The sequence below is a fragment of the Ovis aries genome, chromosome 22 (genome assembly GCF_016772045.2).
Source record: "Ovis aries strain OAR_USU_Benz2616 breed Rambouillet chromosome 22, ARS-UI_Ramb_v3.0, whole genome shotgun sequence".
Lineage (NCBI taxonomy): Eukaryota > Metazoa > Chordata > Mammalia > Artiodactyla > Bovidae > Ovis > Ovis aries.
This window is the reverse complement of record NC_056075.1, coordinates 20832935-20858452: the sequence shown is the minus strand read 5'-3', so window position 1 is coordinate 20858452 and position 25518 is coordinate 20832935. Positions and strand designations below refer to the sequence as shown.

Here is a 25518-nt window from a genome sequence, read left to right as displayed (position 1 = left end):
GGCATTGGGAGATAGAATAGTGAGAAAAACTGCTTTTGGGGGTCAGTATTTTTTCAGAGTGGGTTGAAATCCATTATTAGGTTCTAAAATCACTTTTAGTGGGTTATGACTAGCCTTATTTAAAATGGAATTGAAGGAAAAGAAACCCAGGCACATGGCTTGTAGTAAGTTTTAAGTATCATCCTGTGAAACTTGTTTGATGTAAGTGTGTGCGGTAGGTTTTATTGTGGGTGTCATTGTAAGATGGCTTTTCTGCTGTAGAAATGCTCAGTAACATTGGAAAGCAGTGACTCTGGATCTGGATTATCAGAGAAGTGGTGAATAGGACTTCTGTAATATGCCTCCTCGGTTTCTAGATGATACTGCTTCTGAGAAGTGTGCATTCACTCTGAGTGGTCAGGCGCAATCTCATAAACAAGTCCGAGGGTATTATCTCCCTTGTTCTCCCCCTTGCTGTGTCGTTCTCTCTGCTGGCTGCCTGAGGGGAAGCTGCCCAAGTTACAGGGTCTCTTGAAATGTCCAAGCTAACTTTGTAAAACCCTTTTGGTTGTTCTGGAGTAGCTTTTCAATTTTAAAGGTAATGTGAATGTCACAGATTCCTACATTCTGCTCAAGTTGTTACTAGGAGATCTAGCTCATTCTTCTTTACAACCCCTTATAGTTCCTTGCCTTATATTACATAACTATTTCCCTATTGTTTCCAATTTGCCTTTAATAAACAATAGTGTAGTGAATATTCCTGACACATCTCCTTGTATGTACAATTTATCTTTCAAAGTGGCTATATAAATCTGCATTCTTACCAGCAGTATTTGTGAGTACTTGTTTCTCCACAACCTCGTCAACATGTGAAGCAGTCAGACATGCTGATTTTTGATGCATGGATACATGTGAAGTTATTGAATATCACTCTTTGATTTGCATTTCATTAGTTGTTAATGAGGTTGACATCTTTTTATTTAATTTTTGTCCATTTGCACTTCTCTGTCCATTGCCTATTCATATTCTTTGCCCCAGTGTTGGACTAAAATGGAACCATACCCTAACCATTTTTTTCACCAACAATATGTAAGCATCTTTTCAAGTCAGAAGTAAGATTCGCTGCATCATCACTTTTAACCTTTTAATTTAATCCCTGTGGCTTTCAGTTTTTACTGTTATGTACATGTTGTGATGACTAAGCTGTGCTGGGTCTTCATTTCTTTGCAAGGACTTTCTCAAGTTGCAGTGAGCCGGGACTGCTCTTGGTTGCGGTGTGTGGGCTTCTCATTGCAGTGGCTTCTCTTGTTGTGGAGCACAGGCTCTAGGGCTTGCCGGCTCAATAGCTGTGGCCCCCAGGCCTAATTGCTCTGCAGCATGGGGAATCTTCCCAGACCAGGGATCCAACCAGTGTTCCCTGCATTGACAGGCGGATTCTTTCCCACTGTGCCACCAGGAAAGTCCAGGATAAATTTTTAATTGTAGGATTGATGAGTCAAAGTGTATGCCCTGTATGGGGACGTTTTGGTATATATTGCCAAACTGCATTTCGGAAAAATTTTAGCATCTTGCGTTCTTTCATCAGCAGTGTTCATCAGCTGTTGTTTTCTATACATTCGATTGTGTGACTGTACCCAAATAATTAACAGATACATGTCTCTAAATCCTGTTGGAGAAAATGTGTATGGTATTTTGTGTTAGTTATTGAATATACTCAGATGTGTGTTTGCTCACTTTTTGGTTTTTATCTGTTTTTCTCATTGACTTAAACTATTTTTGATACGTTAATTGTGGCAACTCTTAAATACTCACTTTCATGCATTGGAGAAGGAAATGGCAACCCACTCCAGTGTTCTTGCCTGGAGAATCCCAGGGATGGCGGAGCCTGGTGGGCTGCCGTCTATGGGGTCGTGCAGAGTCAGACACGACTGAAGCAACTTAGCAGCAGCAGCATGCTTTTAAGAGCTTTTCACCAATTTTAAAATATAAAAATCTAAATAAAATCAGAAATTAATTTTTTTCTCTACTTTTATAGTTGTACTTTTAGGTTTAAAATTTTAATTCATCTGGAATTCATTTTTAGTTGTGAGGTTGGACTCCAGTCCCTCGCCCAGTTATTAACAACAGTAATTATTGAATAATTTATGCCCTTCTGTCTTCCTTGTTTGTATCGTATGCTAAATTTTGTTATATGGTAAAGTCGTTTTTTGGACATTGTTCTGTTCCATTGCTTTTTCTGTTTCCTGTTCTTTCATTAGTTACTGAGTCTTTCATCTTTTCCCATCCAATCTGCTTCTCTCCTGTTTTTTTCTTCTAGTTAGTAAATGGTTCTCTCTTAGCCTCAGGCCAGTCTAAATGTATGGGAGGCATCTTTGACAACCCTCTTGCCCTTAACATCTAGTCCCTGGATCCTGCTGATTCTACCAAATCCACCTACAACATCTCTGCCGCCTCTTTAAACCAAGTCCTATCTTTACTCCAGTACTTTGGCCACCTCATGCGAAGAGCTGACTCATTGGAAAAGACTCTGATGCTGGGAGGGATTGGGGGCAGGAGGAGAAGGGGACAACAGAGGATGAGATGGCTGGATGGCATCACCGACTCGATGGACATGAGTTTGGGTAAACTCCGGGAGTTGGTGATGGACAGGGAGGCCTGGCGTGCTCGATTCATGGGGTCTCAAAGAGTCGGACACAACTGAGCTGCTGAACTGAACTGAATGCTATTAAATATGTAGTCTAAACATTGAGGAATGCAAACAATTCTTGATGACTTTATTGTATATCCACAGATTTGCTGAATAAACTATCTTTAGTAATTTTTTCGGTTAATTTCCTTAGATTTCTGTGTGTGTGTGTATGTGTGGTAAAAATACTTAACTTGAGATCTACCCTCTTAAAATTTTAAGTGTGCAAAAAGAATTTTTAGTGTACATTTTTTGACTGTAGGTACAATGCTGTACAGTAGATCTCTGGAGCTATTTATTTTACTTGATGAAAACTTTATGAATTTCTCTAGAATTTTTTTAGCTATGTAATTATGCCAAAATAAAAATGTTGACTTTCCTCCTAATCAAGTATTTTAATTTTCTACATAACACTAATAACTATCTGAAATTTTGTTTATTTATATGCTTTTTGTTGTTATTTACTGTCTTTTTGACCTTTTAAAGCTTTAGAGTCCGCGAGCACAGTCTTGCCTTGTTTACTGCTGTATCCACAGTGGTTGAAACAAACAGTACTTGGTTCGACTAGGCACCCAATTAATACTTGTTGAGTGAACCTTCTCTGTAACATTCAGTGTTTTAATTTTTTCCCTTCTCTATATTTGTACCCCATTTTTTCTTTTCTTTTTTAAAAATTTTATTTTTTTGACTTTGCTAGGTCTTCATTGCTGTGAGCACCTTTGTCTAGCTGTGGCAAGCAGAGGCTTCTCTCTAGTTGTAGTGCACAGGCTTCTCATTGCCATGGCCTCTGTTGTTGTGGATTAAGGGATCTAGAGCATGCAGGCTTCAGCGTTGCAGCGTGAGGGCTCAGTAGCTGGGGCTCCAGGCTCTAGAGCACAGGCTCAGTAGTTGTGGCTCACGGACTTAGTTGAAGATTTCACATGTCTCCTGCATTGTCAGGCAGATTCTTCACCACTGAGCCACTAGGGAAACCCTGCAGTTTTTCTTCTTCAACAACTACTGTGGCAAATTGAAGTGGTGAAAAAATTCTTGATTTTTTTTTTTCCTATGCTATTTAAGGCGATAATTATATTATATGCTGGCTTTTGGTTTAAAGTATGTGCTTATGACCCAGGGTTCAGTTTCAATAGACACACTCATTTCATCAGCCTTTTTCCCTTCACTTACTGTGTGTGTGTATTTGACCATTGTTTTAGGGTACATTTTATTTCTTAAATCTCTTTATGAAGCAAATTATTCATGGTCTCTATATCAATAGGTGCTTATATTTCACATATTTGAAAATTATGAGATTTCTCAAGATTGACATCTGTGTAGTGTATTCTTCAGCCTCACACAGTAAGACAGAAGTCTTCAAAAGACTGTTCTATTTCATGCTACTTTTTAAGACTAGGAAAACACGTGGCCATTGCTTCCCTCTGAATCATACTGGAGGTCACCTCTCTTTCTGGTACTCACATAGGGAAATCGGGCATCTCTAACCAATTCTGGTTCTGAATTTTTCTGTGTCTTCTGGATATGTCCTTGAGTTCTTCTTCATAACCTCGCATGCTTCAACCTTCAGCCTGAAAACTGAGGTTTTTTTTACCATGGTCCCCAGCTTCTTATTCCATTTCACTCTAATTCTTATATTTAGTTATGATCATCCTCAGTTATGCACAGATCTAGCTTTTTTATGGAGGGGAGGCTGTGTTGCTTAGAAGTTTTAAAAGCTTTCTTTCAAAAGCCCTAAATGAAGACTTCATGCCTAAAAGCCTTGTTGCTTAAAAGTTCAACCAATTTTCAGAGGGAAAAGTTACTTCAGATCAGCAAGGTGGTATGTGTGTATGTGTGTGTGCGCACATGCAGTCAGGTGGAGGGTGGTACAGGACGTTTAGCTAGTAAAATCAAATACTTCTGAGAGGTCAGGTCCTTAATACAGAAAAATCAGCCTTCGGAACCTGGATTTCCCACATAGATGTAGCCGTGTAAGCGCTTATATGTCAACAGCACAGAAAGCCAAACTCTGACAATTGTTGTTTGCAGCAAAATAAAAGTTTAGTTGCAGGATCCAGCTAGGAGAGTGGGCAGCTGATGCTCAGAGGACCCAAACTCCTCAATAGCTTTAAGGGAAGTTTTTAAAGGCAACATTTGAGGTGAGGGTTCTAGGAGGCATGACTTTCTTCTGGTTAATATTCCAGAAATATTAATCATCAATCTTCTTGTGCCAACCAATCTGGGGTCTGTGTGCTCATGCTTAGCATGTAGTCACCATTCTCCACCTGGGTGAGGGCCTTAGTTCCTGCAGAATGAGTCAGAGATATGCATCAGGTTGTTATATATATTCCTTGACCCTGTTTTACAAATTATTGTTTCTTGACTGCTTGAGTTTGTTCTTTGAAACTCAGGAAAGGCCCAGGAGACTAAAGCCTTTTTGTACAAAAAAGAAACAAGGAACACAGAGGGGCTTTTGTACCTGGCTCTTGTACCCCAGAATTATCCTGTTTCATAGATAATTATGCCAAGGTACACTGTGATTAGGGAAACTCTGTAATAAACAATGTTTGCAGAGACACATAGACTTTGTTCTAAGGAAGATTCTAGGAAGAAGGAATGTGACCTGCTAATTGGTGTTTGTTAATTATTAATTGGTGTTTGTTTTTCCTCAGTGTTGAGCTATTTATTTGTAATCAGTACTGAGTGATTGCAGTTTAAGGAAGTGATAAATTCATTTACTTTCCACTATATTAAGTTGCATATACCCACCGGGGTTTGTTTTTGGTTTTGACTATTTCTTACGTTACAATTTACATCTTGAAATTTTGCCTTTCTTCTGTTTCTTTGACTTTCAGGTTTGAAAGGAAACAAAAGTATTCCATTTAAGAGCTTTGTGAAAGGTCTTTTAAGGAAGAATCTTTTCCCTAAAAATTTATTTCTTCAATGGATAGAGGAAATCCATTCAGTTCAGTTCAGTTCAGTTGCTCAGTCGTGTCCGACTCTTTGTGACCCCATGAATCGCAGCACGCCAGGCCTCCCTGTCCATCACCAACTCCCGGAGGTCACTCAAACTCACGTCCATTGAGTCGGTGATGCCATCCAGCCATCTCATCCTCTGTTGTCCCCTTCTCTTCCTGCCCCCAATCCCTCCCAGCATCAGAGTCTTTTCCAATGAGTCAACTCTTCGCATGAGGTGGCCAAAGTACTAGAGTTTTCGCTTTAGCATCATTCCTTCCAAAGAACACCCAGGGCTGATCTCCTTTAGGATGGACTGGTTGGATCTCCTTGCAGTCCAAGGGACTCTCAAGAGTCTTCTCCAACACCACAGTCCGAAAGCATCAATTCTTTGGCGCTCAGCTTTCTTCACAGTCCAACTCCCACATCCATACATGACCACAGGAAAAACCATAGCCTTAACTAGATGGACCTTTGTTGGCAAAGTAATGTCTCTGCTTTTGAATATGCTATCTAGGTTGGTCATAACTTTTCTTCCAAGGAGTAAGCGTCTTTCAGTTTCATGGCTGCAGTCACCATCTGCAGTGATCTTGGAGCCCAAAAAAACAAAGTCTAACACTGTTTGCTCTGTTTCCCCATCTATTTCCCATGAAGTGATGGGACCGGATGCCATAATCTTCGTTTTCTGAATGTTGAGCTTGAAGCCAACTTTTTCACTCTCCTCTTTCACTTTCATCAAGAGGCTTTTAGTTCCTCTTCACTTTCTGCCATAAGGGTGGTGTCATCTGCATATCTGAGGTTATTGATATTTCTCCTGGCAATCTTGATTCCAGCTTGTGCTTCTTCCAGCCCAGTGTTTCTCATGATGTACTCTGCATATAAGTTAAATAAGCAGGGTGACAATATACAGCCTCGATGTACTCCTTTTCCTATTTGGAACCAGTCTGTTGTTCCATGTCCAGTTTGTTGCTTTCTGACCTGCATATAGGTTTCTCAAGAGGCAGATTGAAATCCATTAGCCAAGCATTTTTTTAAGGAAACAAGAAGCAGCTTATCTTTGACTTTGGTGTGGTGACAGGAAAAATAGGTTTTCTACTGGATCCCTACATGTGTTTGTAGGCAGCTATGTCACAGCTATTTAATATTAGTTTCATTTGAGGCACTCTTTTGTATAAGATTTTAATTTTATTTTTCAGATATACTTTGGCTTTTTCACTTTTATTTTTTAGGCTGTGCGTGTTACAAAACCTAAAATCCCAGAAGCCATAAGAAGAAATTTTGAGTTAATGTGAGTAATATGCATGGGATCTCAATATTTTTATTTTGGGTTGTCTACATATTTATCTTGCCAGTCTAGAGAAAAAAGTTATGTTTGAGATAATTACACTGGGGAGGAGTATATGTCTATCTTCTGTACTTTAATTCTAATAATACTATCTATTCTGGTGTCTTAATTCCCACTAGACTCTTATTAGTTTTCTCTTTATATATGGACATTTCAGGAGCAACTTCAGTGGCTAAAGATGCAGTTTGCTGTAGAACTGTTGTTGGAAGCCTAAGGAGCTATAATTTGGATGTGAATAATACCTTGAATTAAATATTAATAGAGGAGAGAAAGAGTCCTAGCTGTTAAGGTTGAAGAGAGTGCCTATATTTTGTTACTGTGTTATAAATGGTAAGAATAAACACATTGGTATCAAGTTTGCTTTTCCATTGTATGTGATTGTGTATCTAAAATTAGATCTGATCTTTATAATTTGCCTGCCTTGACTCCTGGTAGTCTTCTCTTTTATGTGTCCAGGGCTGACTGGGAATGAAGAAATTACTTGCTTGACATGAAATTAGTTTCTGAGTGCTTTAGAAGATTCCTTTTAAAGGACTACCTATTGTAGTCAAAATGTTTTTGTGTGTGTGTAGTCAAGTGTAGGGTGGTATACAGGATGTTTCACTAGTAAAATCAGACACTTCTGAGAGATACAGTCCTTGATACAGAAAAGTCAGCCTTCGGAATCTGGATTTCCCAAGTAAATATAACCATGTAAGGGCTTACGTCCGCAGCCCAGAAAGCCAGATTCTGACAATGGGTATCATGACAGGTACTGAAAAGAGGAAACTGAAGTCTTTAGGAAACTAAGGTATTATTATTCTGTCTTCCTAAAAGTCTTTAGGAAACTTCGAAGATAGGTTAAGAGGCAAAATATGACATGCTAGAAAACTAACTTTGCAAAAGTCAAGAATACGAAAGATGGTTAAATACAGGGCATCCAAAAAGTAATAATAGTACTTTATAGAGTGATATACTTCTGAGTCCTTATTGTTCCCAAGTCTGTACCTTCCATTATGCATAATTTTGTTTTCCCTTTTTTATTGTAGAAAAAGAACTCCTTTAAAACTATAAAGCACAGAGTGCTAGACTGAGTAGATCATGGGTCTGATCCATTTATAGAAGAAAAAAATTTCTTGAAGGCTCAGGATGTCTTAGACTTTAAATATAATAGCTTCTGGTGATGGAAAGATGAATACTATGTGTTCTCTGCCCTCAAATAACTCATAGTATCTAGAATATTATTTTATATCTTTTATCAGTATTAACAGGAGGAAAGGAGAGAGGTTGGCAAGGGTGATGTTTGGGGAATCTATTGGAATGTTTGGATTCTGGATCTTTCCTAAGTTTAAAGACTGCTGGAATTCCACAATTAAAGGCTACCTTGGAATAATGCTGTCTAACCTCCCACCTAATAGGTATCTTTTTTTTAATACCCTTCCTTCCATGTAGTCCCCTAGTAGCCATTTGTCCATGCTTAGTGATGGACCACCTATTTCCATTATTAGGAAGCTCAAATTCTTAGAATGTTCTTTCATATATTGAGCCCCAGTTCACCACCTAATTAAGAACTGCCATCTAGTTCTATTTTCAGTACAACAAGTAGGGCCACTACACGAGAGTGTCTGCTGGAAGAGGGCCTGAAATCCAGCCCCCTTCTGCTTGCCAAACCATGCACCTGAGGGGCTGCATCTTCCCAGAGGCTAGTGCCTTTTGCTGGTTGGTCCAGTTTAGCTGGAGGCCTAATAGCAAAGAAAGCATTTATATACTCCAGACACTTCCAGATCACAGGGCTTTTCTTGATACAGTTAGTGGAAAAGGTCAGCCTACAGGTTTCCCAGGTGGTTCAGTGGTAGAGAGTCTGCCTGCCATTGCAGGAGACACAGGAAGCATAGATTCAATCCCTGAGTTGGGAAGATCCCCTAGAGTAGGAAATGGCAACCCATTCTAGTAATCTTGCCAGGATAATTTCATGGACAGAGGAGTCTGGCAGGCTACAGTCCATGAGGTCAGAAAGTGTTGGACATGACTGAGCAACTGAACATGTCAGACTGAAATATATTAAATTTGATTCCTATTTCCGGGTGACTTTGGACAAATCATTTAACCTTTCAACCTCAGGTTTATTAATCAGTAAAATAAGATAACACCTCTCTTGCCTACCTTAGTGAGTCAGAAAATTCTTATTGAAAATGATGCTCTGAACCACTGTAGTGTCAGAATTACTATCTATGACTATAGATCATTACTAATTTTTTATAATTTTTTTTCCCCACAGGGAGGCTGAGAAGACAAAACTTCTTATAGCTGCACAGAAACAAAAGGTTGTGGAGAAAGAAGCTGAGACAGAGAGGAAAAAGGCTGTTATAGGTACTTGGATTTCTTTCTGAAATGGAAGTCTCTAAGTACATGTGCTGTGAGTTTGTCCTGTTCTTTGTCAGCCTCATGTTGGATATTGATGGGACTCAAATAAGATTGCATCATACATGATGGAGAATCCTGGAAATTCCTGTGTATGTTCAGATGTCCTAAAGCCTTTAAACGTAGATGAGGCCAGTACTTGATGAAGTGCTTTGGCTCTCCACTGTGTTGTTGACCCCCTCTGTTGTCTTTCGAGGACAGGGACAGTGGATAGGGTTTGGGAACAGTTATAGCCTCTGGTGGAATAGGGGTTTTGTGTACACAGATTCAGAATAAGGGTTTTTTTTTTTGCCAAAGCTCAGGATTATAGTATGCATCTTTACTGTTGACATGCAACCTAGTTTTATCTGCATGGATCGATATTGCCATCTCTGGAAGTACACCAGGGTTGCTTATAGCTAATTTTAAGTCACAGGGGCTTCCCTAAAACCCCAGCAGACTGTTAGTCACCTGCTGCCTTAGGTTCTCACTTGTTTATTCCTTGGTTTGCTGAAAGTTTATTTTAAATTAAAATAGTTCGGATATATAGGAATATACAGAGAACAATATAATGAAGGCTTGACGTTTTGCCATGTTTCTTTCAGATTGCATTTTCTTTTAGGAAAATGTTATATGAAGCCTCCCTTTGTACCACTCCCTGGTCTTATTTCTTGACCTGTCTTCTCAGAGTACCTTCTGTTCTGAAGTTGACATAAATCTTTTCTGTCCATATTACTTTATGTATGTAACAATTTGCAGAATTGTTTTACTACAGAAGTGGTATCAAACTCCACCTTTTATTTACAACTTCCTTTTTTTTTTTTTTACCAACACTAAGATTTATTCATATTGATACATATAGATCTAGATTCTTTTTTAATTGCCGTGTATACATTTCATTCTGTGAGTGATCCTCATTTGATGGATTACTAATGAAGAGCTAGATTTTGTTTTTCCTTATTACAGACTGTTCTGCAGCAATACCATTATCCATATCTCTCTGTGCACACATGCAAGAGTTTTTTAGAGGAGTGCTACTTAACATGTGGTGTGGGTCAGTGCCCTATTACATTTTATTAATATTAAAATACAAAAAATTCTTTCCCACAGCTGGTTTGAGAAGCACTGCTCTAGAATACGTATCTCAAAGTAGAATTGCTGAGTCATAGGGTACACACATCTTCAGGTTACAAAAACACTGCCAAGTTGCTCTTCAAAATGACTCCTCTGTTATACCCTTTCTTCAGTAGTGTTTGAGTTTCCGTTTCTTTGCTGCCTCATTCAGTTCTTATTTCCACACATCCTCCTCTACCCATGGAGTTACCAGATTTTTAAAAATTTATGCCATTTTGATGATAGACATGAAACCACACAGTTTTGATGAGTTTCCTCGGTTACTGGTGAAGTTGAGTATTGCTTTATGGGACATTCACCTTTCCCTTTTTTTAATGTGTAATTGCCTATTAAAGTCTTTGGCCATTATTTGATTACTTTTCAAAACTGATTTGTAAAAATTGTTTGTATCTTCTAGATACTAGTCCCTTCCCAGGTTTATACGTTGCAAATATCTTCTCTCAATTTATGGCCTGTCTTTGAACTTTATGATGTCTTTGACATACGTATGTATTTCATTTTCATGTAATCAGAGTCATCGATCTTTTCCTTTCCAGTTTGTGCTTTTCCTCTCTTGTTTAAGAATTCTTTCCCCAACCCCAAATAATAATTTTGTTCTAAAAGTTATAAAGTTTTTCTTCTCATATATAGATCTTGAGCTCATCTGCAATGTATTTTAATGTTTAGTGTGATATAGAAATTCAGTTTTAGTTCAGTTCAGTCACTCAGTGAATCTGCCCCTTTGCAACCCAATGAACTGCAGCAAGAGAGGCTTCCCTGTCCATCACCAGCTCCCAGCGATTGATCAGACTCATGTCCATCAAGTCAGTGATGCTATCCAACCATCTCATCCTCTGTTGTCCCCTTCTCCTGCCTTCACTGTTTCCCAGCATCAGGGTCTTTTCTCAGGAGTCAGTTCTTCGCATCAGGTGACCAAAGTATTGGAACTTCAGCATCAGTCCTTCGAATAAATATTCAGGACTGATTTCCTTTAGAATTTAGAGTTCCAACGAACTCTCAAACGTCTTCTCCAACACCACAGTTCAAAAGCGTCAATTCTTTGGCACTCAGCTTTCTTTATGGTCCAACTCTCATATCCATACACAACTACTGGAAGAACCATAGCTTTGATTAGACAGACCTTTGTTAGCAAAGTAATGTCTCTGCTTTTTAATATGCTGCCTAGGTAATAACTTTCTTCCAAGGAGCAAGCAAGAAAATAACTTTTCTTCCAAGTCTTTTGATTTCATGGCTGCAGTCATCATCTCCAGTGATTTTGGAGTCCAAGAAAATAAAGTCTGTCACTGTTTCCATTGTTTTCCCATCTATTTGCCATGAAGTGATGGGACCAGATGCCATGATCTTCGTTTTTTGAATGTTGAGTTTTAAGCCAACTTTTTCACTCTCCTCTTTCACTTTCATCAAGAGGCTCTTCAGTTCCTCTTTGCTTTCAGCCATAATGGTGGTGTCATCTGCATATCTGAGGTTATTGATATTTCTCCTGGCAATATTGATTCCAGCTTGTGCTTCATCCAAGCCCAGCATTTTACATGATGTACTCTGCATATGAGTTAAATAAGCAGGGTGACAATATACAGCCTTGACGTACTCCTTTCCCAATTTGGAACCAGTCCTTTGTTCCATGTCCAGTTCTAATTGTTGCTTCTTGACCTGCATACAGATTTCTCAGGAGGCAGGTAGGTGGTCTGGTAGTTCTGTCTCTTTTTTCCCACAGTTGGTTGTGATCCACACAGTCAAAGGCTCTAGCATAGTCAATAAAGCAGAAGTAGATGTTTTTCTAAAACTCTTTTGCTTTTTTGATGATCCAGTGGATGTTGGCAATTTGATCTCTGGTTCCTCTGCCTTTTCAAAATCGAGCTTTAACATCTGAAAATTCTCGGTTCACGTACTGTTGGAGCCTCACTTGGAGAATTTTGAGCATTCCTTTGCTAGCATGTGAGATGAGTGCAATTGTGCAGTAGTTCGAACATTCTTTGGCATTACCTTTCTTTGGGATTGGAATGAAAACTGACCTTTTCCAGTCCTCTGGCCACTGCTGAGTTTTCCAAATTTGTTGGCATATTGAGTGTGACACTTTAACAGCATCATCTTTTAGGATTTGAAATAGTTCAACTGAAATTCCATCACCTCCGCTAGCTTTGTTCGTAGTGATGCTTCCCCAAGGCCCGCTTGACTTAGGACTAGGTGAGTGATCACACCATCGTGATTATCTGGGTCATGAAGATCTTTTTTGTATAGTTCTTCTGTATATCTTTTGTATAGTCTCTTCTTAATATCTTCTGCTTCTGTTAGGTCCATACCATTTCTGTCCTTTATTGTACCCATCTTTGCATGAAGTGTTCCTTTGGTATCTCTAATTTTCTTGAAGAGATCTCTAGTGTTTCCCATCCTATTGTTTTCCTCTATTTCTTTGCATTGATCACTGAGGAAGACTTTCTTATCTCTCCCTGCTGTTCTTTGGAACTCTGCATTCAAATGGGTTATCTTTCATTTTCTCCTTTGTCTTTAACTTCTCTTCTTTTCTCAGCTATTTGTAAGGCCTCCTCAGACAACCATTTGTCCTTTTTGCATTTCTTTTTCTTAGGGATGGTCTTGATCACTGCCTCCTGTACAACGTCACAAACCTCTGTCCCTAGTTCTTCAGGCACTATCAAATCTAATCCGTTTAACCTTTTCCAAATGGCAAACTATCTTAGACTACTGAGTAGTTCCTTATTCCCTTTATTTATTTCTAATGCCACATCTGTCATATAAGATGATCCTATGTATAATTTGTTTTGTTGCTTGGGTTTCTGTTTTCTTTCAATTTCTTTGTCTTTCGTTTTCCAGTAATACCTTGCTTTAATTACTATAGCTTTTAAGTCTTGCTATCTGATAGAGCAAGTCTGTTTCTTCACTATTCCTCTTAACTGTTCCTATTTCTAAAATTGTATTGGACTATTCTAAGCCCTAATTCCTCCATGTAAATTTTAGAACCAGCTCAAGTTCTGTAAAATACTGTTGAGTTTTTATTGTAGTCACATTACTTGTATATGGTATATCAGTTTGAAGAGAATCATAGTATATATGATATTGAACTTTATAAATCTATTGCATTTCTCCATTTATGAGAATGAAAAATGAAAGAATGACCTTTCAGAAAAAGGTATCATAATCTTCTCTTCATAGTTCCTACACACTCTTTGTTAGAGACTTATTTCTATATATTCCTCAAATACTTTGCTAGTACAGATAGGCTTTTTTTTTTAAGACACATTGTTTAACTTTTTACTTCTGTTGGTATGCTGTTGATTTTTTCATTTAGCAGTCTTCCTGAAAATGCTGTTGTTTGTAATATTCTCTTGGATTTCTCAGGTAATCATATTGTCTTCAGATCAGGACAGTTCTGGTTTTTTCGCTGTACTCTGCACTTTTTAGTTCTTAACTACTTTAGGCTATGACTTGCAGTACAGTGCTGAAAAGAAAGATGGTAAACAGGTATTCTTGTCTTGTTCTAACTTTAAAAACACAGTCCCAGTGATGTTTGCTATACTTAACTTGTATTGGTTGATGAAGTTTCCTTCTGTTTCTTGCTTGCCAAGGGTTTTTATCATGAACGACTGCTAAAACTTTTAGTTTTTTTCTAAATCTGTTAAGATGACCATATAGTTTTTCTTTTTAAAGCAGTTAATATGATGATTATATTAATATATTTTCTCTTAAAAGTTATTTTGTCTTCATGGGATAAATTCATTTGCTCATAAAGTAGGCGGTTAATTTACTCTAATACATTTTATATGACTTGCTTTAATTTCTTTTATTTTTTTACTTTTATTTTCATAAATGGTCAGCTGCTTTTTTTTTTCTTATTTTCTTATTCTTAGGATTTTGGGGGGTGTTGTTTGTGTTTGTATGTTTGTTGTATCCTGGTTACACTAGCCTCAAAATGAGTTAGAGGGCATTCTTTTTTCCATGTTCTGAGCATTTTGTATAAAATATATATTATCTCCTCTTTGTAGATTTGCTGGAACTCAGTTAGAAAAACCATCTTGGTAAAGTGGAGTTTGTGCTTTTTTGTATGCTCATTTGATTTTTATTGCAGCATTTAATCTGCAGATTTAATTTCTGTATTGTATAAGGTGTTTGTTTCTTTTTTAAGTCAATTTTGGTAGTTATGTTTTTATCTGCTATTTCAAATTTGAGGGCATAAATCTGTAAAGTTCTCATGATTTTTTAAAAATAAACCCTCTACTAAGTCTGTTTGCCCCTTGTCATTTCCTGGTATTGTTTATTTGTGCCTTCTGTTTTGCTGGATCAGAGATTGGCTTTTTTTCTCTTTTCAGAGAACTAGATGTTGATTTGGTTGATTCTTTTGTTACTTTCTTTTAAATTATTATTTACACTTATTTTTAAAATTTTCTACCTAGAGTTTACTTATTGGTTCTTTTCTAATTTCTTGAGTGACTTAATTCTTTAGGTTTTCATCTTTTCTAATGGAAAAGTGTAAAATTAGACATTTTCTTCCAAGTTCTGCTTTTAGGTACATCTCACCAGTTTTGAATGTAATTTAATTTATTTGTGTTTGGTTTTTGCTTTGTTTTTAATTTCCATTATTTCTGCTTTGACTCATGAATTATTAATAGTATATTTTCAATTTCTAATTGAGTGAATTCTCCGGAGGCTACTTTTTTTATTGTTGATTTCTGCATTGTAATCAGAAAACATGACCTGTTATATGGATTCCTAAGTATTTGTTGAAGTTTGTTTTGTGGACTATCAAGTACATGGTCCCTTTTTGGTAGATGTTCTGTGTGTGCTCGAAGAGACTGAATGTCTGTTTGCTGTTTGTTGGGTGCAGGTTTCTCTGTATATGCATCATGTCAGGATTATGAACTGCATTGTTCGCATCTTGTGTGCTCTTCTAGCTTTTGTCCTCTTGAGCTATCAGTTACTGAGATGGTGTGTTAAAATCTCCCACTATGACCATGCATTTGTTGACTTGTAATTTTTTCTTTATGTAACCTAGGGCTATATCTTTAAAAGTGTTCAGTTTCAGAACTGCATTATTACATCTCTGGAGAATTGGCGCTGTTATGTAATAACCCTCCTTTATAACCAGCCATGCTTGTTGGCTTAAGGTCTATTTTGTCTGATGATAATATGACAGATTTTTCTTGGTTAGCTATTTTCTTGATGTATATTTTCACATCCTTTTACTTTCAACTTTTCTATGTCATTATGTTTTAGGTGTGTCTCTTGTAAACAGCATATAGCTGGATTTTGTTATCTTATCCAATGTGAGAATCTGTCTTTTAACTGGTGAGTTTAGTCTTTTTATATTTATTGTGGTTACTGCTATATTTGGACTTGTTTTATCATTTAATTTTGTGCCATTTACCATGCTTCTTTCCCCCCCCTTTTTTGACTGATATTGAATTGATTATCTTTTCTTTATTCTTTTCCTCCTTTGACTTGATTGGAAGTTTTATGTTCTATTTCTTGAATGTATAACTAGGCATTGCCTGTAAAATGCTACAAGCAGACCTGACTTGAGAGACTCTAGATTTAATCATTCTTTTCATACTCTTCTTGAATAATACCTTAGGATGCTTTAGCTCTATCACTGTCCTCCAATTTTACATATTATTGTTGCCTGATATTTTAGTTTGTGTTGTTTTCATTCCCCCATTAATTATTATCATCGATTCTTACAGTAAAATATTTTATTTTTATTTAAATGTATTATGTAATTTTTTTCCTCTCCATTGCTTCTGGCAATTCATTTCTTTTTTTCTGCTAGCTTTTTTTCAGTGAAAGCTGAGAAATGGAAAACTTACTCAGTCTTCCGTGGTCTGAAATAGTTTTACTTCATTCTTGAATGGTAATTTAACCTATAGTTCTAAGCCCAACTCAGCTTCCTTTTCTATGTAACTTTGGCAGTAATATTTTGGTTTTGTTTGGCCTCTTCTCCTTGCTTTACTTTTAAGAATTTTCTATCTTGGGGTTGTCTCTAATTTCACTGTGATACGTCACTGGGACGGAAGGTAGAGTGTTATAGTTTCACTGGAGTTGGAGCCCTTTAGAAGGTCTTGGGTTTTATATGGGGATTTTAGTTTTACCATCTCAAGATGTCATCTCCCAGCCCTGCATGGGCAGTAACCCAAGGCCCACCCTCTTGCTTGTCTAATATCCACTCCCAGGGCTGCGCTCATACAGGCTGTGAGCGCTCCCTTTCCTTGTGTCTCTTGAAGATCTCAGTTACACATTAGGAAACAATTTTGTTCTGTTTTATCTCGCATTTTAAGATGTTGATAGCTGAAGGGTTTCTCATTAGCCTGATCCGCCAGTTTTCTTAACTAGGGGTCTGGTCATGCTGTTTGGTGGTTCATGCCCACATGTCAGAGAACAGTGTGAAATGGAATTACTGCATCATTTCCCCATGTTAAGACCCCATTCTCTGGGTTCTGGCTGCAGGCTGTAGACTCCTCACCTTTTATTTGAATTTTATTGAGTTTCTGCTTATTGCTAAATTTTTAGCCCAGCTGAACATAGTCTGTTTTTAGGATGGTATAATGATAGATTGAGTTTATGCTGTTGGGGATATAGGAAAGTATGCCTTGAAGTAGTTCATAAAGGATCCTGCCTTTTGGAAAGAAGAAACCACTTGGAAGTGTTCTTGCCATTATGCGCTTCCTCCAGAGGCCAAAGAGAAGATATGTTAAAATACTCAACTTCTTTGACTGAAAAGGAGAAATGAGAATGTTCTTCAAGAATTGTAGTGGTTATATTGAAAGTATAAAATTAGAGTCTTTCTTCCCTGGTTCTGGATCCTTTAGTTAGACCAGAGAGTTCCTAAGGATGTTTTGTTTTCCCTGCCTGTAATTGCCTGCTGCAGCTACCTTGTTCACTGCCAGCACATTTTCACATGCTCAGATGAATTACCCTGCTTTTTCTCTTTATGTCTATAGCAGTCAGAATACTTCTCTGGTAACTCTTCATGACATCATTTCCCTGATAGTTACTTAACAGTTGATCTTGAGTATATATTAAAGCTAAAGTCCTTAGCCTTTCACTCAAAACAGGGGTCTCTTAGCCCTCTCTGTAGTCTTTGTGTTATCTTCTCTTGTCAACTGGCTCTTTTATCACCTCTTCACTGTGACTTGCTAATTCGTTTCTTCTTGTTTTCATTTACACTTTCTGCCAGGTCCTCTTAAGTTCTCTGTATTATTTTCTTTTAAGATTTCTTCTAGATGACCTTCCTTGGCTTATCTTCCACATTCGTTCTTTCTCCTGCCACAATATATAAATGTCCTGTGTTGCCATACACTTGTGTTGCTCTGTTTTTGTTTTGAGTACTTTCATGAAGTATCTTGTTTTCCCCATTAACTTGTGGATCACTGCCATTTAATCCCATGAAGGACTGAAACTGTTACGTTTTGTATTCCTTCTTCCCACAAAACAAACACTGTCCAAATAAAACAGTGAAGTAGGAAATAAATTTCCTTTTTTCTGATGAGTTGTTTATAGTTTGGATAGATAAAACAGTGAAACAATTAGGCTATAAAGTGTTATATAATTCAATGTAAGCTATGTGCTGCTGTTTTCTAAGTAGCTCTGGAACTAGAGAAATGTTTTTGAAGGTATCTTGTTTTGTATATAATTATAGAAGCAGAGAAGATTGCACAAGTGGCAAAAATTCGGTTTCAGCAGAAGGTGATGGAGAAAGAAACCGAAAAGCGCATTTCTGAAATTGAAGGTACCACAGGGAGAAAAGAAACTGACCATCCTGAACTGCTTCGCTGTCTCAGGGACTGGGTCTGGGTTATGATGGGTGGGCCATAGAGAGAATAATCTGGTCTGGAGGAAGTAGCTAGTTTAATAGTCTAGACAAATATTTTTTAAATTGCCATTGCATATTTAGTTCTTTGGTTTGTAACTATGGTAAACTCAACCTTTTATTTTCCATTGTTAAATTAGGATTTATTTGTTCTCAGGTAAAGTAATCAGTTTTAAAGAATATACCACCAGTTTCTTTTCTTTGGCTTGTCAACCAAAAAAATAACCAGACAATTAGTTGGGAAAAAAAGAAGCCCCAGTTTTTATCTTCTAAACTCTTGATTACACATAGTGAGAAATCGATGTTCTTAGTTCACAGTCTTAAAGGTGAAATATTCAGCCTCTTTTGCTTATATGATGCTGCTTCCTATCATTCTGCATTAACTGATTCTGGATCCAGTTTGAAGGGGATGGAGACAGTGCAATAAATAGAGCCAGGTGCTCATGTCTGAACTTATTTAGTTAACGCCTAGAGCCTGGGTGGGGTATGAGGCTTTGAGTGATGAGGGGTGGTGGAAAGAAGGAACAGCTTCAAGTTGAAAATGAAGTGGGTTCAGATGAACTGAGTTATTTAACTTGACATTGTCAAGAGTATCCCACCTTTGAGAAGGAGCTGTCTGGGGACTGGGATTTGAAAACTGCCAACACTGTTACATGCCTTAGAAGTAAAGTAAATGATTGTAATGTCAGGCAGTGGATAAATGGGTTTATGCTTCAGATAGAGTCTGAACTCTCGCCCAGAGCTGAGGAAATGGGTTGCATCTTTGCTTTGTTTTAAACACCCTGACTGTTTTGCTTACTAGATGCTGCATTTCTGGCCCGAGAGAAGGCGAAAGCAGATGCTGAGTATTATGCCGCACACAAATACGCCACCTCAAACAAGGTGACTGGCTCTCTGTGCCACTGTCCTAGTAATAGAGTTTGGGTATTTCCGTTCCCTTGTGGAGAGTTCTAACATGATAGAGGCGATTTTATCCAGTGTCAAGAAAGGATGGTTACTACCACAGCCTCTAGAATCAGCCATTCACTTCCAAAGGCATATAATGCACATTCTATGAGAAGAGAACTTTGTATGGTTCCTTATAAAAGTGAGGAACTAGGAAAAAGGCAAGCAGATATATAAACCCAGGTTAAGTGCCATAAATTCATTCATTTGTACTGCTGAATAAGAGCTCAGTAATCAGGAAAGTTAAAGGTCTTCTCCTGAAATGACAAGAGTGACAGGAGAAGAGTAAAGTTCATTTAAAATTGCCCTCTGATAAGGTAGCCCTGGGGGGTAAATGCTGAGCTTGTTCAAAGCAGCATTTCTCATCAGACGAATTCTTAGCATTTTGGGGTGAGATGCTTTTTCATTGTTGAAGACTTGTCTTATACATTATGGTATATTTTGCTTTGCTGGCCCTTTCCTACTAAACTATCACTTTTGCTCACCAATTATTTTAACAATACACACAGTGCGCGTGCGCACACACACACACACACACACACACACACATACACATATTTCCAAATCCCCCTAATTGAGTAATGCTTGTTTGTTGGATTTAAAAAATGCTATAGTCATGAGAAATTTCATATGTGTATCTTGAGAAGGGAGGTTGGTGATATATGGGTTAAACAGTTTTTGTATAGAGACTGGGGTGAGTTTATATCTAGAAAGGACAGACCTGTTAGTAGGATTTATTTAATTAAAAGTCAGCTAGAACTGCTAGTAGTCTCAAAAGGAAAGAATATGACCAAGGTCTAGAAAGTATTAATTATACAGTAGAGTGGAACAGAGAAAAAGCTGAGAAGGGGGTTGTTAAAGTGTACGATGCAGTTTGAAGGGTTAGAATCAAGATTTAAAGTGTAGACAGGGCTTCAACTTTTTCTCTTTAGAAAGGAACAACATAGTCTCTGTTCAGAAGAAATTTTAAGATATGATAGGTTGTCAGAACAGAGTTGTTAGTACTTTGAAATACATATAAATTTAGAAATAAACTTAATATATTGGATTGGAGGTTGCAGCTCTATAGAAACAGAATAGAATTTGGTCAAGATGAAGGCAAGATGAGAAATTTCAGTTTCCAAACCAGTGATCCAAATCTGTCTTGGGAAGAGCTGGCCAGACACAAGTATCAAGACTTTGTCGTTGAGGTCAGCCTTAGGCTGAAAGGGGCAGTAGTTTGTGTCATTGTGAAAAATGCTGTTGATGTGATAGCCACACTTCAAAATGAGAAAGGGTCATTGGTAATGATGCAGAGTTGAGGAATGATATTCAGGAGAGCAATCGGGAAAATCTGTGTTAGGAAAGAGAGAGAGGAATATTGCACCAGAGTGTCCTGATGCCTGTGCTCTTTTTGCCTCTCACAGCACAAACTGACCCCGGAATATCTGGAGCTCAAAAGGTACCAGGCCATTGCTTCTAACAGTAAGATCTACTTTGGCAACAGCATCCCTAGCATGTTCGTGGACTCCTCTTGTGCTTGGAAATATTCAGATGTTAGGACTGAAAGAAAAGGTTCTCTCCCCTCTAAGGAGGCTCTTGAACCCTCTGGAGAGAGCCCCATCCAAAACAAGGAGAATACAGGTTGATGCAACAGACGGAAATGTTCTCCAGTATCAAGATCTGGCCCAAGGGGTTAAGTGGGAACAATGGTTATACAACTCTTCAGACTTACAGAGAACTCATGCTCTGTCTGCTCTGCCTCTCCTGCGGTCGTCCTGATTTATCAGCTGATTGCAGGATAGAACTAGCTGTCTGCACCCAGATGGTCTTTTCAGCTGCGGTTTTATCAACTATCCTGAGTGTGTTCCTTTCTAAACTGGTACTCATGAATGAGAGAAAGTCTGATGCTAAGATACTGCCTGCACTGGAATGTTAAACACTAGATATATAATAAGCTGTGTTTTACTAAGCTGAAATCTATTGAATAATGTTTACATTGGTCCCTGGGGAAATGTGTGTTCAGCCATTCAAGAGATTGGAGGCCAGAGAGAAGATGGCCATAATGTGGTAAGTGTAATGAAGACTGATTGCTTCGGGACCCAGGCTCTCTCTTTGGGGTCCAGTCCTGGCATTCATCCCTGTGATTAGCATCTAGTCCACAGAAGTTCTTCAGGAAATGATCTTCTGCTTGAGCAACCATTTACTTGATAAGATTCTCACCTGTTTGATTTCCTGTAGTCAAGATGGTGGCCTGCTGGGTCGTGCACCATGCCACCCAATCAGAGATTCTTCAGAGAGATTCCTAATCATTAGTTTATTGCTTTAGTAAGCTCAGAGATAGAGCTTGGTTTGAAGTTTGGGGTGAGATGAAACCTTTGCTTTGAACCAAAGCTCTGGGAGATATGCATTCTCCTCCATTAGGTGATGGATGTCTGTGTCACTGTCTCAGGCCATATGTGACAAGGTGCCTGGTTTTTAGCCACAGACAACTCCTTATATGTCACCTCTCAGCTCTGACCAAGAGTGGAACAAAGACTTTAACCAGAAATAGGAGCAGTATCCAGTTCCTAGCTGTTCACTGCACAGTATTGTATCATAACTGCAGGAAGTTTTTATTTTTAAAACTGGATTTGGGGTCCTTTCATTTGCCCCAGTACCTCTGCCTAAAGGTCAAATCCTGGGGCTGCCATGGTTACTAGCCCACAGATTCTCCTTCTGAAGTTGTTTAGGACTCCACATAGGGTGGAACAAGGAGTAACCTAGAAAGCATCCTTGGTCATCTTTGTCTCCGTCCCTCCTGGCCCAGAGATGCTAAAATCGAAGTCGTTCCCCAGCTTTTACCTCACCTAGGAGATCAGGATTATTCCAGTGACTTCCTGGGCAGCCAGTGGATTTAAATTTCCATGGGATGCTGGTAAGAGTTAGCCTGTGGCTATGGGAGATCTGTTTCATCTGGACCTTTTTTACCTTAAGATTAAGTTTCCTGAATCAGTGTGCCCTGTAATTAGGCCAGAGTTTATGCAGTTTTAAGACACCTTTTATGTACGCTACATTCAAGCCAGACAGAAAATTCATGGGACCACTTCCAGAAACCTTTAAGCTAACTATCAGTCTCACGACAGCCTGTGGGTTGTGCCAAACACTTAATGTGGGAAAGGAATCCAGATTCAGGGTCTTTTCCCTAGGCCTTATCCTATAAAGGCATTCGTAATATGGAAAGGATTTTGGTTTTTGCTCATCTAATTATATACATTCTCTTTATGAATGAGTTTTGTGTTCTCTAGCCCTCTTTAAAAGGTCTTTGGAACTATATAATAAACTGTCATATGTTGCTACGTATAAATAATGATTGCTGTGGGAAGTCTGGATCATTGACCTTTGTGCTTTCATTCCTAGAGATGTTTCCTATTCCTGTGAGCTAAAAGCTGTTGCCCCAAAGTGGTGGATGTGGGTTTTCTTACAAGTCACAAGCCCTGGTGGCAAAGTTGAGGAACAGGGAAGTAGCACTGTGAAGTTTTCGAGAAAGGACTTTTGTTTAAACTCGTCGTGGAGTGTGCTTCCCTGTGCTCACTGGAGCTCTCAGTCTGTCCTCCCTTCAGGGATGTTCCTTTTGGTAATCTTGAAGTCTAAATTTTTATGTGAAATGCTACCTTTTTAAAAAAAGACACTAAATAAAATTATTTTACTATCAGTGATTTGTGTTTTTCCCGTGTGTCTCCATTCTTCTCTGTTGCTTATCTTGCTCCTCAAGCTGTCCTGCCTGTTTCAGCTCAGGGGCCAGTTTATTTATTAGTTTATCTTACTGTAGACTCTCTTCTTACACTCTTCCCAGAAACCTCATGTAAGAATTTTGAAAGCAGGGTTTCCATTCTTTGCTGACTCATGGAATTTAACAAGGGATGTTCCAATTCTTTGTGAGATGCAGCCAGCAGCAGAGGAGGGGTGGGGGAGGATGGCACATCATGCCCCTCAGGGACGGCCCAAGAGCTAAGGAGGGGAGGGGCATTATCCTGAAGGTGGAGGAAAGACAGACTGTGCATCATAACTATGGGATCCACCCCGTGCTATCCCACATCTGTGGCTACAAACCAGGGAAATTGAATCCAAATTGATTATCCTGTAGGCTTTTGGTAAGTCTTAGAATGAAGTGATTTAGATATAAGTGATTTCTTCCTCTCTCTGTGGGGGAGGAATTTTGTGAATGAGATGCTGTGGCTTCTCCTTGCCTTGGGATTAAGTCCCTGATGTTTTCATGCAAGGTTCTTTGGGATTTGCTCTCACTGAGCTCTCCAGCCCAGGTGCTTGTACCTTCTGTCTCTTTGCATGTATTATTCCATCCACCTGGTCTACTTTTTCTCCCTATAGCTCTAACCTTGTTAACTCCTATAGCATCTTCACTTCTTCAGAGAGAGCTCCTGGAACTGCCTGCTCAGGTCAGACCCCGCATTGCCCTGTTTTTAACCACATAACCTCGCATTACCTGTTCTCACAGATGTTTAGCTCTCTGGGTGTAGAGACTGTGGCCACGCTCTTCCTGGGATAATATCTGTTGCTAATACCTTGCACAGTGCTTGGCACATATGAGTGGCACAAACGAAAGGATGAGTGTGAAAGGCAGGTAAACGAGTAGTGGGGGAGAAAACAAGGACACAAAAGTTAGGCTAGAGTGTCCATGACAGGACATAGCATGTAATGATGGGAAATTACATAATGTTCCAGCTTGTTGACATGTCCTTATGGAGCTTGTCAGTAGGTTGAGCAAGATCTGTGTATGCACTTGGAATAGTGATTTGCAGTGCTGTTTGTTGGGGTGCACTACTTCACCCAGCCTTTTGGAGTCAATATATGTTTCTCTCTCTGAGTAGACTGTAAGTTCCTGTGATGGACAGAGAGCACAGTGCTGATACAGGTGTATCAGAAAACTCAAGATTGAATTATGTCTTCAGCATCAGTGACCTAAGTGATAGCTGGATTTTAACCTCAACCACAGCCCTCCAGGAACATCTCAGCAAGCTGGGCCAGCTTCTCACCTTTCCTCTGGTCTGTTGTCTTTGTGTAAGCATTTAAAGTTAGTTTATTGTTAATTCATTGCTCACCCCCCTAAATGCCCATTCCTCTATAACTCAGAATGACATTTTACTTATTTTCCTAACCATATTTCTTTGGAATTAATGCCTTTCATTTTTTTTCCTATTATCTCCTATCCATTTTTCTGTCTTCCATCTGCCATGGGCTGAATATGTCCCCCTAAAAGTCATGTTGAAGTTCTAATGCCTCATGTGATGGTGTTTGGAGGTGGGACCTTTGAAAGGTAATTAAGTTGTAAAGGGTGATACTCTGTTTATGAATTAGTACTTTTATAAGAAGAGACATGAGAAAGATGTCTTGCTGGGCCATGTGAGGACACAGCCAGAAGGCCATCTGCAAGGCAGGAAGAGAGCTCTCACCAGACAGCAGATCTGCTACCACTTTGGATTTGGACTTCCCTGTATCTAGAGCTGTGAGAAATGAATGTTGTTTGTCTAAGCCACCAGTTTTTGGTATTTTGTTATAGTGGCTATTAGGGTGATTCAGCAAATTAATAGGCAAGTTGTAATAGTGTGGTGAGTACCATAGCAGGCTAGTCACTGGAGGCAAGGTGAGGGTCAGTACAGCCTGATGGTTTCTAGGAGGAAATGTCAGGTCTGAGCCAGATATTTTAAGGATACACAGGAGGCAGCCAGCCAACTGAAGAGAAGGATGTGTTCCAGGTATTAGGAGCACCAGATGCTATTTTATCTTAAAATTCAATTCCCTGGGTCCCCAAGCTTCAGCAGTGCCGTGCATACAGTTACCATGGTTTTCACTGCAGGGTTCCTCCCACACTTTGGAAGGTGCAGCCATTCTGCACATAACTCAGATATGCACAAGAATTCATACCCTGAGGGATAACCCTCAACCAATGGAAGAGAGGAGCACAAATGCTCAGAGAGGAGGTGACCCCTGAAACCTTTTCGATGGAGACAGCAACCCTCCTGACACAACAGGAGAAACAGTGTAAGCTTCAAATGAAATAGAGCAAATGTTTGAGTGCCTGGTATGTGCACTCAAAAACTAAATGTGTTAAGTATTAGACAACAGTGAACAAAACAGTAGTGAATAAGACATATAATCTTTGTTCTCTTAGAATCAACAGACTCATGGAAAGGTAGATTTTAATCAAAGAATTCCAACTATGATAAGTTTATATAAGTGGGAGAAATGTAGTACTAGGAGTATGAAAAAGGAGGAGGAGATAAAGAATTCGAAAATGTAGCTAGCCAGTTAAAGGTCAGGGAATAA

The 25518-nt window shown here is 38.7% G+C and overlaps 1 protein-coding gene across 1 annotated transcript in view; it reads left to right on the top strand.

The window, feature by feature from the left end:
* Positions 1 to 22888, top strand: part of ERLIN1 (ER lipid raft associated 1) — a 38237-nt gene extending 15349 nt beyond the window's left edge. The window contains exons 8-12 of the mRNA XM_012102776.4: positions 6826 to 6884; positions 9199 to 9290; positions 18100 to 18189; positions 19073 to 19152; positions 20622 to 22888. Coding sequence (XP_011958166.1) covers positions 6826 to 6884; positions 9199 to 9290; positions 18100 to 18189; positions 19073 to 19152; positions 20622 to 20843 — 543 coding nt within the window. The 3' untranslated portion in view covers positions 20844 to 22888. The remainder of the gene's footprint in view (positions 1 to 6825; positions 6885 to 9198; positions 9291 to 18099; positions 18190 to 19072; positions 19153 to 20621) is intronic.
* Positions 22889 to 25518: the final 2630 nt, after the last annotated feature.